Source organism: Hypomesus transpacificus, chromosome 6, assembly GCF_021917145.1.
Source record: "Hypomesus transpacificus isolate Combined female chromosome 6, fHypTra1, whole genome shotgun sequence".
In the NCBI taxonomy this organism is placed as follows: domain Eukaryota; kingdom Metazoa; phylum Chordata; class Actinopteri; order Osmeriformes; family Osmeridae; genus Hypomesus; species Hypomesus transpacificus.
The window spans coordinates 7,571,810-7,590,956 of NC_061065.1; the positions used below are offsets into that span (position 1 = coordinate 7,571,810).

General features: G+C 46.3%; 2 protein-coding genes across 3 annotated transcripts; one reads left to right on the plus strand and one right to left on the minus strand.

Annotated features, from left to right (window-relative positions):
• Positions 1–2,141: 2,141 nt before the first annotated feature.
• Positions 2,142–3,059, minus strand: LOC124469046 (neuropeptide F receptor). Its single transcript, XM_047022135.1, has one exon. The coding sequence runs from the start codon at positions 3,057–3,059 to the stop codon at positions 2,142–2,144; it is 918 nt and encodes a 305-aa protein (XP_046878091.1).
• Positions 3,060–4,864: 1,805 nt separating this feature from the next.
• LOC124468571 (bromo adjacent homology domain-containing 1 protein-like) lies at positions 4,865–18,627 on the plus strand. 2 transcript variants are annotated; one of them, XM_047021373.1, is made up of 7 exons: positions 4,865–5,532; positions 10,899–12,752; positions 13,093–13,457; positions 14,064–14,223; positions 14,577–14,656; positions 15,013–15,104; positions 15,770–18,627. In XM_047021373.1, the coding sequence occupies exons 2-7, from the start codon at positions 10,919–10,921 to the stop codon at positions 15,957–15,959; spliced, it is 2,721 nt and encodes a 906-aa protein (XP_046877329.1). In that variant the 5' UTR covers positions 4,865–5,532; positions 10,899–10,918; the 3' UTR covers positions 15,960–18,627. The 2 variants fall into 2 exon arrangements, with proteins under 2 accessions (XP_046877329.1, XP_046877327.1); XM_047021371.1 differs by lacking the exon at positions 4,865–5,532 and adding an exon at positions 8,550–9,034.
• The last annotated feature ends 520 nt before the right edge of the window (positions 18,628–19,147 follow it).

Below are 19,147 nucleotides of genomic sequence, written 5' to 3' on the forward strand. Positions count from 1 at the left end.
TTCTTAATTTCAGATACAATGAGGCTACATTTTCAACCATCTCGAACATTAGCCTGCAATACTACATGATTCAATTTTAAATCACATGTGGTCCATCTTCGCTAGTGTGCCCCTGCAGACTATCCGACATATCCTAGCCCCAGTGTGCTCAAGTGAAGTCTCATCCTGATCCTGACGTGTAAAAAAAAAAAAAAAACATTCAAACGTGTTGCGTTAAGACCTTGTCTATAGGGTAACTTCCCGTAAACATCTGAACCACCGTAGCCGTAAGGTAAAACATGGCAAGAAGTTGCTCGATAGGCCTAGACTGTGTGGTTCTGGATAGGAGACATATACATTTTGGCTAAACTGACCTGTACCCTTATTTTTGGCACATATTTTTACACTATGATTAAGCTGATATTAAATTAAGCATTTATTTTATGTCTGATTTCAAGTTTTAATATCATTTTATTGAGTGTTTACAGAACCACTGGAAATTGTATTCTAAATTTTTAAATCTGCGATCTTGTGATTTAGGATGGTTCAGTATAGGCAAAATGTGTGAATAAAGGCTTTAGGCTAAAAAGAAAAGGCTTTAGGCTAAAAAGAATAGGCTACGGTAGGCTATAGACAGACAATGATGGTAATAAAGATTAGCAGAATAATGGCCAATGTTTATAATGGAAGTAAGAAAATACCCATTGAGACCAATAGGTTATGTCCGAATGCAGGCTATGGGCCGCCCTGTCTGGACAATTTCTGCTTAAGTGGCGTCATTAACATTGACTTGTTCTTCAACGAATTTAAAATGTAGACCATCTTCAGCCTAAAAAACACTAGTTACATTCGCGTACAAACCCTATCTCCGCATCATCGTTAGGCTTTTCCCGACAGCTAAATGAGATTCCACTGTCCTTCTGTGAAAGGGGAGAAGGAAGAGTGTGAGGCCGCGACACAGAACTCAACTTATAGGCCGGTGACGGTAATGCAGCCCTGGTCGCGTGCAAATAAGAGGATACAATAATGATACTCGAAGAACGACCGACTAAAAATGAACAAAATGTGTCAATCTGGCGAGTACGATTGGTAATAAGGTCTTAATGAAGTATTACCCGTTCATTGTTTTTACTGACCGTCCGTGCGCGCGTCGAGTCTCCTTCGTGGTCTCCTTGATTTTCCCTGTTGTGTGGTCGGTGTGCTGGGGGTTGGACTCGACTACGACAGGCCTGCAAGGCACTGCCGCACATGCTTGCGCCTTTCGAATAACACTACTGGAGAGGACGAAATGCAACCTGTCTCTAATCAAAGTGTCCACGTGCATGTATAAGGAATGTACTCAGAAATAAATAAATTAAAGACACGAATAAAAGTATTAATTGTTTGGAGCTCTCAATGCACACTATTGTAATTGCTGTGGAAAACGCAAGCCGCTTCAAATATGTAGTCTAGCTTGATTTTGCAACATGGAGTTTGGTTTGGGTCACATTCTGCTGACGCGAATCTTATAGAATCTTACTTTGACGTAGTAGCCTACTATATATCGATATCAACTGCGGATTCACATGAGCATTTAAACCTTTTTGTCGCAACTTGTTGACTGATCCGATGACATGATTTCAAGGATTTCAAATATGAAAATATATCCTCTCAAATCTTCATGGACAGAAGAGCTCGAGTATTAACTGTTTTAATACAGATTATAACCCACACTTTTGGTTATAATAGCCTATATAACTACTACACAACAAATTGTTTTGTAAATATTTGATATAACTTAGTAGGCTAACAGAAAAGTGTCAAACACGACACAAATCTACAGCTCGATATAAAATTATAGGTGAAATATACAAATCTTCACATATGCTCTCGTCTTACATTACGTTTATTTTCCACAAAGCTGATAACAGCTAAGCACATTCAGTTGAATTGCACACCAACCTAAATGTTTACCCACAGACCACAATGCAAATTGTATTCGTACTATGGCCTCACAATTCTCAGGCAGGGAGCACAAACACAAGAACGTTAACACAACCACCCATGGAACATAAAAGTATTTACTTTGATACCACACTTACTCAACACTTTTAAGCCACCCAATATACCCCAAGAGCAAAAAAATACCTATTTGTCCAGAATGGTTGACAAAGAAGCCGCCACTACCTCCTAATTTTTTTCAAAGTTAAGAGATTATTCCCTATCCCATATACATAAGGACTGATTGTGGTGTAGGCTGTGGAGATCAAGAACTCCAACTCAGACCAAGCAGGGAAGTCATAGGGGCTGTATCCCAGATGGAGAACTAGGTACAAGGTCCAGTCGATCTGAAACAGGGCCATGGCTGCCAAAATGGCCACCGTACTTCTGTGAATCCGAGGGCTTTTGTTCCTTTTGGGCTCCTGCTCTGATCCTGGGGCTCCCAGCCCTGGCTTCACCATCCTCTTCTGCCCCAGGAGAACCTTTATGATGAGGCAACTGCTGACGGTGACGACCAGGAGAGGCAGAAGGTTGGAGAGGACGACAAACAGGTATTTGTATAAACGGTTTATGGCTGGGCAGTTATCCCTATAGCATAGGAAGAAGTGTGGTGGGCATTTTTGGTTGCCAGTGATGTTTTTCATGTGTCCATCCATGTTCATCACGTAAGTGGGGGCCGCGAGTAGCAACGCCAACGTCACACAGAGCCCACTCATAGCCCAGGCGTAACGAATGTTGTCCAGGAAGATGGGAAGGTTGACTCTGGTCTCTGCGTCTCTGAGTTTCTGGTAGCGGAAGATACTGATGAGCACAGTAAACATGATGCTAGCCACCTGACCAACCACTGTCAGGAACTTCAGAGAGCGGCAGGCCCATACGTCCTGACTGATAGAAACGCGCACCACAAGGATGTCATAGATATCCACGATGAAGATCTCCTCCAAGTTGGAGACTGACAAGCCAAGGAGAAGCACTTCAAAGGTCTTCAGATTGACGATCGGCTTCTGAACTAGGAACAGGATTAGTGCTGTATTACCTATGATCCCTAGAATGGAGATTACTATCCTGATGCCTAGGATCCAAAGTGCAACTTTCCCCATCTTTCTGAATAAAGTTTATTTTAGATATGTATCTGAAACTTGTGCTGTCTCTCTTTCCATACATCTGTGAGAATGAGAGCTAGAAGCTGATGTGGTCTCTTTACTTTTATGCTTCAGTGACTCGCAAATCTATGTTGTCATGCCTTCAAAAGAAACCAAGCCCAGATTGGTGATTGGCTTTGCTCATTAAGGATCGGAAAGTCGAGGATGCTGGAAAAGCAGAGGCCTGGGAGTCCTTTAATTTGTACCTTGGAGCTTTGCAAAAGCCTTAACTTGAGTGCTGATCCTAACTTTAAACATTTACTCAAGGTGCGTAACTGCCACTTCCGTCCCTTGGTAGCTTACAACTGGGATTCTCGCTCAACAAACTTCCATTTGATTTCAACTATTGAATTCAAAACCTATGGTACATAAAAGCTCATTTTCATTTAACGACTGCTGGGTTTGACATTTTTAGATCTACAATAAAGTTGCATTTCTCTGATTATCTTTTTTCATGAGGTCAATTCAACCCACACTTACCTTCCAGTGGCTTTATTTTCAAGATATTTCCTTCATCATTGGAATAAATAGATTATATATTTCCTAATATTGCCAGAATAGAAGCAATGCAGTGAAGCATTGCTTCTATTCTGGCAATGTAAGTAACTCACAAGGTATGACGTATTGGCTTCCTTTAATTAGGAGACCACACAAATACGTTCAGAATCAGTAAGAAACAGAAAGCAACCTCAACTGACCCAACTGAACAGTCTCCCTGTAAATATGGATACAAAAAATATAAATCTATAATATTACAGGTACAATCCATGAGGTTAACCAACCATCATTACAGCTTCACCTCTTGAACTGATTTGAGTTTTAAACAAGTTAACAGCCAACCGATTATTTTCATTCTTCCTGGTCTTTCACCTGCAGTTTGAAGGAAAGGAGGAGGGGTAGTAAATGAGATAAGAGGCATACAGTTCACTAGGACGTCTATCCAGATGGCAAGTGCCCATTGAGACATGAGAGAATAGAAACCCTTTAGCTCCGTGTGCTGTTCAAGGTGAACTAATCAACAGATCATGACCCACCATGCCTGTTTGTTTTCTGGGTCTCCTGTAACCACATGGCATCATTAGCAAACCTCTCTTCTCTGTCATGCCTCAGGCAGATTACATGTGAATTCTACATTTATGTGTGTGTCCTTGCCCAAAACCTCAATAGAAACAACAACAAAAAGAAGAGCTGGATAGTAGTCAGAATATAATGAAGGTGTGTATACTTTCTTGGGCTTGACTTGTGGTGGACTGGACTGATACACTCAAGAAAACAAAATTAGGCTATGGTTTTTAATACCCTTTCTAACAAGGCTGAACCCCAAACCTTTGAACATCCAAGAACAAACAGTAGAAGGGAGTTAAAGCTTTTATCTTTACTTCGGAGGTTTTCAGAATGTCAGAGGTTTCCTTCAATGTTTGAATGAGTTTTATTTAGGAGTCTTTACTTCTGCAGTGCACCAAGAAAACGTGGCCACGCAAAACTTATCGAAATTTGCATTTCTAGTCTTCTATACTACTTCAAGATGCCAACCTCACTTCAATGTTTAAAGCCGTAGAAATAGATTATATATGTGTGTGTAACCAGTAACTATAAGACGAGTATTACCGTGTGTATCGTTGTCATAACATAATTGGCTATGGTTGCACGTATGCATCCATGCGACCCCGACCATAGTCCACAGCTCACGGCTATCCTCGCTGTTCGTCGATGCCCCTTTAAAAGCCTCTCCATGTTGTCTTCACATGTGATCGGACACTGAACTGGGATGCTGCAGTTATATAAAATGCACTGTAAAATAATGTATTAGACGTAGTGCCGACAACATTTCTGTGGTTTTTAGTAGTTTTGGAGATTGACTTGGGACTGGTTTACTTTCCACCAGAGTGACGGAGCTTCTGCCGTGTTACATACAGTTGTTTGTTACAGTAGCTGGTGCGCAACTGAAAACTGCTTGCTGTGGCATAGCTCGCTAACTAACGGTTAAAACGACGTGTATCAGTCAACACTTCCACCATCCAATCAACTGAACAGTACCAACTCACTGAGTGGAGATAGATCCGACAGTGAAGTGGATGCGAACAGTTTGAGGAAGCAGTTTGTTTGAGCTGCTTGGAAATAGTTCATTCGTATCTTATTTGGTCTATATTTTAAGGGTTCATAGAACTGTGAGTTGAGAGGAAGCAATAGTAATTCGGCGACATTGACTTTTCTCGGAAACCTGACGCGAGGCAAGCGGCTGTGAGAGCAGCCAGAGCTGCCTAGCTTGCTAGCTTGACACATTCTTACCTCAAGACACATCGGACAAGTCTACCACTTCAACGGAATTTGCCTGCTATGTGCACCTTTGGGAAAGGTGCCTTAGTACGGTCATTCTAGCTGTGGCTAAGCTTATTGCCAATTAAGCGAAGAGTGCCAGAGACCTACGCGGGTAAGTAGCTACTGGTATCATTTGCTGGCAAAAGGTGTGCCTTTCCTTTTCCCTACACCTCCCCCGGTTTATAGCTAGCTAGCTAACATAACTAGACTAGGCTGGTCATAAGCCTCCTTGTGCCTTGCGACGGTGTTTGCGTTTCTTGTTTTGTGAGGCATATATTGCTGAGCCAATGGCCATGATGAAGTCGGAAAATGTCCCAGGGAGTGGTATTTGCTGTTCTAGCAAGCGCGCACGATGCATATCAGGAATAGGATAAAAGGGTGGTCTTTTTCACAGAAGCTTGCCACTAGCTAGCTGGTGGTTAAAGTGATCCGAGCAATCAACTCATGGTGTATGAATGGCGTTGTGATGAAATGTTGTTAAGAAAATGATTGTGGTTGGCGTTCAGATGTAAATAGTCCGATCGGTCAATTAGGATAATTATTTCGACTAAGTGCCTCGTGCAGTGCCAGCGGATGGTTGATAATGCCACCGTAATAACGCCATACCCGACAGCTAACCGCTGGACATATTATGCTTGCCCCTGTTAACTTCAGTAATTCATCTGGCTCGTCTGATAGCTACAGTATATTATGTTCCTGAAATAACTTGAACTGCAGACCTTTACGCTGTAAACGTTACAATGCAGGTAAATGGCATGCCCTCTCGTGTCCAGACAAACTTTTTTATAGATCCATTCAATTTGATCAACATTCCAAATCAGCCACTGAAATAAACTCTTGGAACATACAATCAGTACAACTGGATAGCTCATAAACTTGTTCTAAGTTGCTGACAGTCTATTGTTTTTCCATTCATCTTTCTATCCATCTCATTATGTCCATCTCTTTTTCACTTAAGGCTACATTCATCACACATCTGTCCATTTCTAACAGCAATATCATTGGTAGGGGTTTTAGATTTGTCACCTTCTTTACCTCAATACATTTTGCGCCCCCAAGTCTGTCTACTCACCTACATACCCATCTCTATTACCCCCCCCACCCCCCACCCATTACAATTCACCTTTACTGTTTAGACATCACATCTAGAATTCAATTTACAACTTCAGCTTCAACCCTCGTCTTTCCTGTTCTCTCATGTTAATTTCTTACTATTCCACCTCACTGCTGTTTAGAACAATCGATGAAATACCTTGACTGCTTTTGAGGAAAGATATTTTTTCTTGTTTGTTTTTTTTAACATGGTTTACACATGCAGTGTTGCTCATTTGTCGTGTGTGTGTGTATTTATGGAGTGAGTCACGTAGGGTGTGTGGCTCACGGTGAAACAGGAGGCAGCTGAGAAGCTGCTGCTTGTCACACTGTCTTTGCTTTATGCTTTTGTTTCCTCCAATCTGGACCCAAAGGTGGAGTTAGTGGATTGCTCAACACTTGCACATAGTAAACACTAATTTTCTGCTCACATGTGGTGGGTTAACTGATGCTGTCATTGACACACACACACACACACACAGTGTCCAAACAGTTATTTAGGCTTGTGCAACGCAGCCTAAATATACATCTGAAGATCAGAAATACATTTATTTTCTACTCTGACAGTCCAATTACTTATACGTTGACCAGATACAGCGTAAAACAGAGCAGGAAATGGTGGAAACAGCCTAATAAAACAATATATTTGGGCTATAGCCTGTATCTAGGAGATGACAACATGAAATACATCCAGCACATTCTCAGACAACTTATGTAGCTTTTAGTGTCTGTCTGGAGTGACTTTGAATGCTTTGTATGAATGTCAATGCATTCTGTATGTCTGTGTGGAATATCTCATTGTGTGGAGGGGGAGAGGGAGAGGGAGAGGGAGAGGGAGAGGGAGAGGGAGAGGGAGAGGGAGAGGGAGAGGGAGAGGGAGAGGGAGGGTCACAGACAAACAGAACTGGTGAAATCTGTGTTGGTGCAGGCATGGGGTTCATGAATGAGTAATATAAGGATCAAAAATATAATAATACAATAGCTTAATATACCAGAAAGGATTTAGCCATAAGGGGGGGGGGGGAAACAAATCTGTGAAATAATGTGAGATCAGTCAAAGCTAAAATGGCCCCAAATATAACAATCTTGAAATGGTTACTTACTCCTTAATATAAATACAACTGCTGTCAGTGCAAGCTTTTTGGAGGGGTAGCTGACTAAAAGGTGGTCAGTTGGTCAGTTTATCTAAGACAGAGCACCCATGATCAAGCCGTGGGGTGAGCAAGTGAATGATCAAGCAGTACTGACGAAACAACTCAATGACACCTGTGACATCTGCAGTAAAAGAAGAAGCAGCCTAATCTCTACATGCTGCTGGTCTGTGCAATTTCACGGGCTTCTTGTGAATTTTCCTAGGGAGGAATTAGATCTCTGGTTCGGTCTGTAGGCAGTCTGCAATATTTTACAATCTGGAGGAGCTGCAGTATACACTCGTATGTAAAAATGACAAGGAAACCACTTCAAAACTGACACAGTCCGCTTCATGATTCTCTGATTATGAGTCATATCAAGGCTCATAGACACAATTGTACCAACAACCTACTTCTTATAGTTGTAGCAGGCAATATGCAAAATGTGTATGTGGTTGCAAACAGTAGTACAGCATTAGATTGACGGAAAATGCAAAGTAGGTAATAGGTGACGTTGCGTGTATGCTCAAGTCTGCACTTGTAAGATGTGCATCTGAGGTTGAAATGAAAGATGTTACAAAAATTATTGAAAAATGACCAGTGGGTCATTGTTCTTCTAAACAATCCCATTTATCATAAAGGAACCCATAGAAACGTGGAATCCTGAGGACTTGTGGTGTGCTCTAATTTGCCACATCCGCTCAGGTTGCTCTCGAAGACCACCGCTGTACACCTGCCCAGTGGTGTAGTACAGGAGTAGAACATAGCCTGTATCATTGGGAGAGTCCACCAGGAAGGTTTCTACCTATTTTCTAGTCATCACAAGAACCTAATGGCACCCGAACTATTAACACCAACTGAGCTAAACCGTGTAGACACAGACAAGCTGGTCATGTCCATGGATTTCACACCATTTTGTAACATATCTCACCCTGCTCCCTGTTTGTGGTGTGTTCATCGGACTGGCGATGTGTGTTAACAGGCTGGTGGTTTACTGATGGTGGTTCGGTCACGACAAATGAGAGGGTGAGAGACTGGCGTCGTGGGGGGCTCGCCTCATATGCCCCCCAGCATTTATATAGTTTAATCAAGCAAGTGTATTAGTGTGACTTCGCGAGAGGGTTTTTTTTCAACAAATATTTTAGTTTTACTCTCGAAATAAACTGCTGGCTTTTCCATCATTGGAGGACAGGGATGTCAGCGAGGCATGTCTGTATAGCAATTGGTTAAGATTAAGTTTTCTGCAAATCGGTGGAGCCGAACCAGGAAGAGCACATCGCGCAGCCACCGTCCTCCACTCCCCAGCTCTCCCCACTACGGATCTCTCTGCCATCACATCAGACCAGTTCAGCACTATTTCGACGTTTCTCCAGGCACAGCATGACGGAGCGTGTAAGTTGCCTCGTACTCATTTTCCGATTAACCATTTTCAAGTACCGAATGTTAAAGTTGCGATCCGACCCCGTCCAAAAAGGAGTGCAGAACCTATTTTCGCTTCGGCGAAACCTTTACCATGCACTGGAATCGATAGCCTGCTAGCTTGACATACCCTTCGCTGTCTTTCCAGATAGCAGTGGAATATGCACTTGTTTCGATTTTGTACTCAGAAGTCTCATAAAAATGCAATGTGGATGGTTCGTTACCATTATTTTATTAGCTTTGCGTCCGGTAGCCCCCAGCCCATATTTAGAGCCAGGCTGCTTCAGATGGCTGGCTACGTCAAGCTGGCTCTGCCCTACTGTAGCCCACTGTATTTGTCGGGCAGATGTCCTCAAGTGGGCCATCGTATCGGACGTTTGGTGTGTTTGGTCAAGTCACACTGATCACAGCAAAGTAGCTCATGGGTTAATATTGTATTCGAGGGCTCCACGGTAGCCAACACAAGCTTTTGTTGTTACATACAAACCATGTCATGCGTTTAACAGCATGCCTGTTTGGTAGGCTCTAGAAAATCTTACATTGACACTTGTCTCATAGAAGCTTGTAGCCTTCGTGACAGGCTCCCGTGTCTGCAGTAGGCTACATTATTAGCAAGGGTGTTTAAGTGCCTTTTAAATTGCCAATTTTTGCCATTCAATAGGTAAACTAATATTGGCCAGTTGTTGGCAAATTATAACCCTGTACGAGTTACTAACAGTCGGATAGGTAAGCTACGTATTCATTAACTTTTATTTGACAGGTTACAATCAGTCCTGTAATGTGTGCCATTTAGAGTCTGTATAAGTTCTTTTGAATGCATTTTGATATTGCGTGGCAGAATGTCGAGAAACAGAAACCCGAACTGACACCGTATTCCCCTTCTCGTACAGAGGATTGAATCAAGTAAACCAAATGATTAAAAACGTCGATTATTGTTCAAAGGTGCTGTATCGGCTCATTTGCTGCATTCTTTTGGTGTTCGGGCGTCGATATCTGTGTTTGTCTCCAAATTCTTAGGTACCCATCAAGGTATGTTAGTTTTCAACCCCTCAGGTAAGGGTACAGAGACGAAACTCAAGCCGGTTTACAGTGGAGTTCTGTCCAATTAGACAGGAGCACTCCAGTACGCTATAAAAGATCATTGATCGCTTTAAGTTTCGTATTAATTTTATAGTGCAGCTTGAAACTACACTTACCAAAATGATATTAGATAGATAAGTGCCTTGTTACTCACTTAGAATATGTATATTCGTGTTGTGAAAAAACGGTTATAATTGGTATTTAAATGAGAATTTTAGCTGGGGTAGTCATCCTCCTTTTCAGATTTGGTACCAAATTTGAGACTTGCAAGGCCGTGCAATGTGTCATTGTTCAGTATTCAATATTGCTGCTTGTTGACTGAAATGATGCTGCATAACTAAGTGACCGATCAGATCAATATTTTATCGCCCATTTCACTTCTGGCTTGCACGGGTTGGGCATTTTTTGTTTATTTTATGTTTGTGTTACTGTACTGTATTATACAGTAATTATTCAATCTTCAGTGTGTTTGTATTGCATTTTTTGCTGAATTCCTGGTCAGACCGAAGAGATTTAGGCCTATATGGGATGGGCATGAAAACCTTCAAGAATCTCCTGATGAAAGAAAAAAGGGCTTAGTAAATTGTCATTTGAGGGAAGGGGGACAAATATGCAAGTATTGAGCTGTGAAACAGGCTTAAACAGGCCTACATTTATGTATAGGCATTTGGGTGTTGATTACACTCAGCCAGTGTCCCTCATCTTCAAGGGGCTAATCTGGGTGTTAATCAAGCGTCCATGCTTCTCTGCTCGACAGGCCCTGTGGGGAAGCATGTGATGACCCACGCCAGGCAGAAGGGTTCCCTCAGCCAGTGTCGTAGCACAGGGAAGTGGGACAACTGCCCCCATTGGCCACATGGTGAGATCATGGGCGGAGCCTGGCCTGAGCGCACGCTCCGATTTGGCAGGACCAAGAAGAGAGGTGAGACCAAGCAAGGAAGAGGCGGGGCCAAGGAGAGAAGTGAGACCAAGCAAGGAAGAGGCGGGGCCAAGGGGAGAAGTGAGACCAAGCAAGGAAGAGGCGGGGCCAAGGAGATGACTGACAGGAGGCAGACAGCTCCAGAGCAGAAGAGAAAGCCAGGAAAGAGGCGGGACAGGAAACGGGACAGGAAGTTGTATCCGCTGCGGGGCAGGGGAGGAGGTTCAGAGGGGGAGGGGCTTAGTTGTCATGTGCTCCTTACCCGATTGGAGGAAGACATCCAGGAGAGTGCAGAAGAGAGGGAGGCCAACAGCGAAGTCATGCCCTCGCCTGTGAAACGCAAACCCAGCAAAGAGAAGGGCAAAGGCAAAGGCAAAACCAGTGGACAAAGCCTGAAAAAGACTAAACCAAAAACCAAATCCAAGTCAAGCATCCCAAGCCCAGAGCCCAGTCCCTTTGTCCCAGAGCCTCGCAAACGCCGCCTTGCCTCTCTCAACGCCGAGGCGGTCAACAGTCTGCTACTGGAGAGACCCAGTGACCCCCAGCCAGCAGCGAAACAGGCCAGGAGACAACAGGACGAGCCCACCAATGCAGAGGGTTCCTTGGATCCAGATCCAGCCAGGAGTGGGGGGGCTGGAGCCCCTAAAGCTCTACGAGGTGGCAGCGCTAAGTCCTCCACTACGCACAAAGCTCAGCCGTGCCAAAGCTCCAAGCAAGCCAAGAGGGTCAAGGCAGACAAAGAGGAGGAGGGAGGGGGAGTCAGTCTGGAGAGCCTGCATGCTCCCACCCCAAGACGCCTGGCTGGCCTCAACGCTGCAGCCCTGCTCAAGCTAACCAGCTCGTCCGCCAGCAGCAAGCAGAGAGTCAAGCCCACGCCAGCAGCAGACTGCAAGGCCTCCCCCGCGGCCTCCTCCCACAAGCAGCCGGCCAGGCTGAAGCTCAAACCCAAGGGCCGTCAACACAAGCACAGGGGCAGGACCGCCGCCACTCGTCTCCAGGGCTGCGCAGCCTGCAAGAAGACTGGCTTCGAGCCCAAAGTGGAATGGGAGTCCAGCGGCTGCACCCACCGTCTCACCAAACCGGGCTACCAGTCGCGCAGCATGCTAGCCTACCCTCTGAAGCCTGTGAAGGAGGAGCAGGTGGAGGCGGAGCTGAGCCCGTACTACTGCTGCCGGCCGGAGGGCTCCGTGGAGTACTGCCACCGCCTGGCGCTCTTCCTGGGCCAGCAGGCCTACGCAGGCCAGGACGAGCCGCCTCTCAATCCCGCCGTGACGTCCGTGAAGCGAGAGTGCCTGGTGACGTCCCCTTCCCTGGCCCACCCCCACGCGGCCCTCACCCTCAGCCCCCACCCCTGCCTCTGCACGGCCGACCCCTGTTTCTCCAGCTACTATGTCCACATCGCCCACCCCACACACACTGGAGCTCCGTCGGGAACCCTGGCCTCGCGACCTCTGAGCTTTTCCCCCTCCACACTGTGCCCTAACCGGGTGTCGGGCTCCAAGCTGCGGGGCCCCCCCGTGTCCCATGCCTCAGGTCTGGCCCACCCGGCCTTCTGTGGCTCTGTGGGCTCGCCGTGCTACAGCGAGGCCTGCAGGGTTAGCGGCTACGCGTACAGAGCCATGCAGCCCGTCGCCAGCAGGGGGTGCTCTTTCAGCACGGGTTGTTCCGGATGCACTCACGGCATCAAGACAGGTGAGTGGACACGCTTCAGCTTTGTAGATAGAAGCCACCTCTGAAAAGTACGTTTTGAAACCTTAGTATCAAGTATTTGGAAAAGCACTTAGTGGATATCAGATAAAATAAATGTGTTTTTATACCTTTTTATAACGTTTTATAACTTTCTTCTTGCTCATAATGTGCCTGCAGAAATATATGCTGTTTTTATTTCATTCTTTACCGGTACAATGTTCCAGAGTGTGTTTGGGGGTGGGGGGGGTATGTCAAATACATTTCAGCTTTCAGGTTTGTTTTGGTCGCAGCTTCTCCACCGATGCCTATTCACAAGCTCTCTCCTACATCCCTGTCTCTCCAGAAGGTTACTCCTCCCCCCAGGGCGAGCACAGCCCCTCCTTGCTGGTTCCCCCCTCCGTCCCCCTCTCCAGCTGCCCCCTCCCCAGCACCCCCTCCTCCACCCAGGCCAAACCCCGTCTCCTCACCCCCATGTCGGACCGTGGCCAGCCCCCTGCCAGGCTAAAGCTGGCCAGGGAGTGTCCCCAGAGCAGCAAGCCCCCCAACGGCTCCTTGTCCCTGGGCCGCACCCGGCTGTCCCAGAGGCAGCCGGCCCCCACGCCCAGCCCCAGCCTCAGCCCCGCCAAACAGAAGAGGGTGAGCCGCCGGCGTGCCACCAACGGCTGGCTACCCGTAGGAGTGCCCACAGAGAAGGAAGTCTTCATTGCGGTAAGTGGGTGTGGGAGGGAGGGTGTGGGAGGGTGTGTGTGGGAGGGAGTGTGTGTGTGGGTGGGAGGGTGTGGGAGGGAGGGTGTGGGAGGGAGTGTGTGTGTGGGTGGGAGGGTGTGGGAGTGTGTGTGTGGGAGGGAGGGAGTGGGAGGGAGGGTGTGGGAGGGAGGGAGGGTGTGGGAGGGAGTGTGTGGGAGGGAGGGAGGGTGTGGGAGGGAGTGTGTGTGGGTGGGAGGGTGTGGGAGGGAGGGTGTGGGAGGGAGTGTGTGTGGGTGGGAGGGTGTGGGAGGGAGGGTGTGGGAGGGAGGGAGGGTGTGGGAGGGAGGGTGTGGGAGGGAGGGAGGGTGTGGGAGGGAGTGTGTGTGGGTGGGAGGGTGTGGGAGGAAGGGAGGGTGTGGGAGGAAGGGAGGGTGTGGGAGGGAGTGTGTGTGGGTGGGAGGGTGTGGGAGAGAGGGTGTGGGAGGGAGGGAGGGTGTGGGAGGGAGGGAGGGTGTGGGAGGGTGTGGGAGGGAGGGTGTGGGAGGGTGTGGGAGTGTGTGTGTGTGTGTGGGAGTGTGTGTGGGTGTGACACAGAAAACACCAACTGATGAAAGTGGCTTGTCTCAGGGAGAGGATGAGACAGCCTTGCGTCAGTGTTATGAAGGAGTGGAGAGGGACGGCGAAGTGATACGCATCAGAGACACTGTGCTGCTGCGCTCCGGTCCCAGGAAGAAGTCCTTGCCCTACGTGGCCAAGATATCAGCACTCTGGGAGGACCCCAAAACAGGTGAGGGACGTGTGTGTGTGGAGGGGGGTGGGGGTGAGGGTAAAGGAATGAGAGGGGTGGTTATTGGGTGGATTGGGTTTTAGGGAATTCATGAATTTGTGGGCAGGTTCACTCTGAAAACAAGTCTTTATGTTTACCTCAGAATGTGTGTAGTCATTGCTGTAGGCAATCAGTAGCACCCTTCTGTTTGTACAATGCTCAGAATTTGCGTGTGTGTGTGTTCCGGCCGTGCCAAATGATGTGGTGTCCTTGGGCAAGGGACTTTACCCTACTTAGCTCGGGGAGACTGTCCCTGTACTTACTGTAAGTCACCCTGGATAAGAGCGTCTGCTAAATGACTAAATGTTCCTCAGGAGAGCTGATGATGAGCCTGTTCTGGTACTATCGACCTGAACACACCCAGGGGGGCCGAGATCCCAGCATGCACTGTGAGGTGAGCCCCACCCTGACCTGGTCTGGCCCCACCCTAGCCCCACCCTGGCCTCACCCTGGTCTCACCCTGGCCCTGCCCTGGTCTGGTCTCACCCTGGCCCCACCCAGCACATGTATTTCTTCAATCTGGGGAAACTCCCTCCTCTGTCCCACTACCCTGTCACTAAACAATGGTGACTGATATAAACAATCATGACAAGAATACAAGCCAGGTGATGTCAGTTTGCGATTGGAGCAGATGGCGGAGAGAACATTTTTGATTGGTTCATCAAGCTGTTAAATTGGCACATTCTGATCACAGTTCTTCAGTGTTTTTTTTTACCAACAAGGCTGATATGTTCTCCTCTCCTCCTCTAGAACGAGATCTTCGCCTCCAGGCATCAGGATGAAAACAGCGTGGCCTGCATCGAGGACCGCTGCTACGTTCTCCCTCTAGCACAGTACTGTAGGTAAGAACCCATCCATCCTAGAGCCCACAGCTGCTCCCTCCAGGTGAGAGAGGGGTTGAGATGCCCTCCACACTTAGCTGATAGCGCGCTAGTTAAGAGGGTAAGAGCAATCTGTCTTCTCCAGTAACACTTCTCCTGGTTGAGACATGAGGGGACTGGTTTTCCTCAGTGATATCACACGTCTTCTGACAGTCAAACATGGTTGAGACATGAGGGGACTGGTTTTCCTCAGTGATATCACACGTCTTCTGACAGTCAAACATGGTTGAGACATGAGGGGACTGGTTTTCCTCAGTGATATCACACGTCTTCTGACAGTCAAACATGGTTGAGACATGAGGGGACTGGTTTTCCTCAGTGATATCACACGTCTTCTGACAGTCAAACATGGGCTGTTGACAGTAGAGTGAGTGTGCGTGTGTTTGTGTGTGTGTGGTACAACGTTTCCCTTTTAAATCTCAACTCATGTTTTAAAGGCTATGCACAGTATTCCTAACTATAACCGTATAGTTCATACGTAAGGTATCATGGCTATCACGTGTGTTTATATATTTGAGAATGAGGCCTCACAGAGCAGGTAGATAAAGAGGTGAACGGAATGTTTTCATGATGTCATGCATGCCTAGCTTCCTGGTCAGAGTCTGTTGTCCTCTCCTCTCCCGTAGATTTTGTGCCTTGGTGAAGTGTCGTTCTGAGGGCGCCGCGCCCGGCAGTGCCCGCGTGGTGCCCTGCCCCTCAGACTGTGCCCCCCCCGCCCACCGCCGCCTGCCCGCCGACATCGACCCAGAGATGGTGTACCTCTGCCGACACGTCTACGACTTCCGCTACGGACGCATTCTCAAGAACCTGCAGTGAGGGTGGCGCGAGAGGTCTCCCGACACGCACACACACACACGCGCGCGCGCACACACACACAGCTCCGCTCCTAGCCGATGAAAGATCGACGACCTCTAGAGTGTATTTTTAGGGGACCTATTAAGTCTGGCTGGTGAAGTGGGGGAAACACGGTGTTTGGAAAGGGACCCAGTTTGAAGCATACGGGGGGAAGGCTGAAGCAATGAAATGAGCTCTGGAAGTTTTGGAGGGAGGATACCAAGAGGAATCCTGAGCTGGGTCAACTGTCTCAGACGGAGGAGAGAGGAGGGGAAAGGTGCAGTTTTCATCCACTGACCCAGGCGAGCCTGGAATGGACTCCACCACAGAACGTAGTCACGGGTGGTGTTGTTTGCCACGTGTTCTGCCAACACAGGCCTGGGCTCAGGGTTCTGAGGCGTTGTCATAGGGACCAGCGAGAGTAGCCGTGGTTACAGAGAGGACCCGTGTGAGTTCTCTTGGTTTGTTCTCGTAAGTGTAACAGGCCGAGGGTAGTGTAAAACACACAGTCATACACACAATGATTCAGCCCACACAGGGGGAATCTTGACCCACACTGTTGTGGATTTGCTTTTTGAGAGGACAATGTAGGGTAATTGGGACCACCTGGTGTTTGTGTGTGTGTGCGTGTGACACACTGGCTGACAGGGAAACCACAGAAGCAGGTTCAGAGAGGAAGTGGAAGTGCTCCCATCCCTCCCTGCGCTGGCTGTGAGAGAGAGAACACGGTGACACGGTTGAGTTCTGTTGAACTTTCCGAGTCTCCTCCTCCTCCTCCTCCTCAGAAAGCAAGAAAGAAACTACAGCTAGGACCCCTTTATACTCTTTTGGTTTTGTTTTTTAACACAAAAAAAACACTTCCTGTTTTCCAGTGAAGACCCCCCCCCCCCCCCGCCCCCCCCCCTACTGAAGAGCTTAGGACACTTAAGTTCAGCATTTAAGTTCAGCTTTGGCCTAATGACACATAGGGTTGTTGATGTCAATATCCACCTGTGTTGTTCCCTGTTACTTGCCTTATGACTTGCAGGTAGAGCTTTAGGCAGCTAGTCCCACCCAGCACATAGATATAGGAGTGTTAGAACGGACCTACTGTACTTCTGAAAGCCACACGGATCGGTCACTGTTTTATCATGATACACTATAAGGAAAAGTAATCACTGGAGATTGACTGTATCAAGCAAATGCCAGTCAGAAGATAAACCACAGTTCATTTCCGCTGTTCTGTATTGCTTTGCCTTCACCGGATCGTGCTGGCCAGCAGACGCCAGGTGTAATGACCATCCTAGGTATTCTAGTCAGCATCCATCATGGCTGTCCTCCCACATGTCCCGTAACCCTGTTTCTCTGGGTGGGAATGTCTGCTCTACCGGTTCTATTTCTATAGCCCGCCTTCTTCTTCTCCATGTACAGCTCTAAGCCCTTCCCCCCCAAGATAAACCAAAGTATGTCACACAAAACGGAGCCCTTCTTCTCACCCCTCTCTCCTCCTCTCTTTCTCCTTGTCCTCCGACTCCCTTGTTAGATTGCACTAATCCATTTCCTTAATTACAACATCCATGATTGTTTTGAGATTTGTTTTTCAGCTACTAATGTTATAAGGGGAAAATACTATGTATTCTTCATATCTGTGTGCTTAGTAGAGAATGGAAACCAAGGCTGTCATGACTACTCTGTCAAAAGCATATATTTACATAATTCACAAGTAGAGGAATACGCCAGCATATTAGTATGTGTTACCTAATTGCACAACATGTCATATCTAACCATGAAATATGTACAATGAAAGTCATTCCCTTTGACGTTGAATTTACTCTGGTATGCCTATATCCACACTGTTAATGTAATTCAGATTTGGAGGTGACATCTTGATGTAAAGTGCTCTGCGTTGGTAATACCATGTAACAGAGATTGAGGTTTCTGTAAAGGGGGGAAATGTATTTGATACATTATATAGAAGTGGTGGAGATTTTTCTTTAACCACGGTCATTCATCATTGCCTTTCAAACTGCAGGAGCGTTTTACAGTCATTCTTCAGTCAAACAGATATTTGTATTAGAAGTGTGTTCTCTTTTGTTTTCTTACACTGCAAATGTCATATTGCTGGACTTTGTAGTCTAATGTTTTGAATATCCAAAAGCCATCTGAATCTTCTCCAATGTCCATTCACAGTTTGAATCATACCCCTGAGGAACAGCTAAACAAGCTTGTATCAGAGAAACCATACGGTCAAAATCAAATCAATGGGTCATTTATTTCTATCAATGCCCAGATTCTTTAGAAAAGTAATATATATTCTCCTACTTTACAATTTCTCCTTATCGAAAATATTTTATTATGTCAATTTCCTAAGATGGCATATGCAATATATTTTTAGAGTTACTATTTTTGACAAATGAAATTAACAAATTTAAAATCTATGATTTCAGTTTCGTTTTTAGGTTGAGGTTAGTTTGAATCAAATCACAAGACAGCAACTGAGATTTGACCAAATACAGGAAGAATAAAAATGAAGAGTAATGTTTTGGTTGAGGTCTGTCAGTCAAGCAGAGGGGGTAGAGGAGAACGCTCCCTAGATAGATGTGGAACGATGTACAGTAGCTACTGTGCATATCTGGACCCTTACTAAACTAGGAGCACCGGGCAGTCATTGTACAAGCAGACAATGCACAGTGTAGTATTTTTTGCAAGATCTGTAATGATTATATTTAAAGAAAAAAAATATTTAAATGAAGTTAACAATTACAATATATAAAGAATTCAATTTAACTTATTTGGAAATATGTGTTTTGATTTAAAAGTCAGTGTTGCTTAGACTTATGCGGTCAATGAAAAAAAAAAAAAGAAAAAAAAAAAGAAATTCTGTTTATTAGTAATTTATGAGTTTTTGAAATTAGATTATTGAATGGCGATTAACAGAAGTGTAAAGTTTAGTAGTTTGTACCTACAGACGTAACTCGGCATATAGGGTGAAAATCAGACCAAAGCACATCCTGGCTGAGTCGGGTCAAGTCTCCTCTAAGCACTGACCCAGAGACAGACAAATGTCCCGTCCCTTTAATGGTTAGGATTACGGGGTGCGATAATCTGATCCTGGATCTGTGATTGGATAGAACTCCCGACCTAACGCCATTCTGACTGACCTTAGCTTTGACGTCTGGGAGACTGCCATG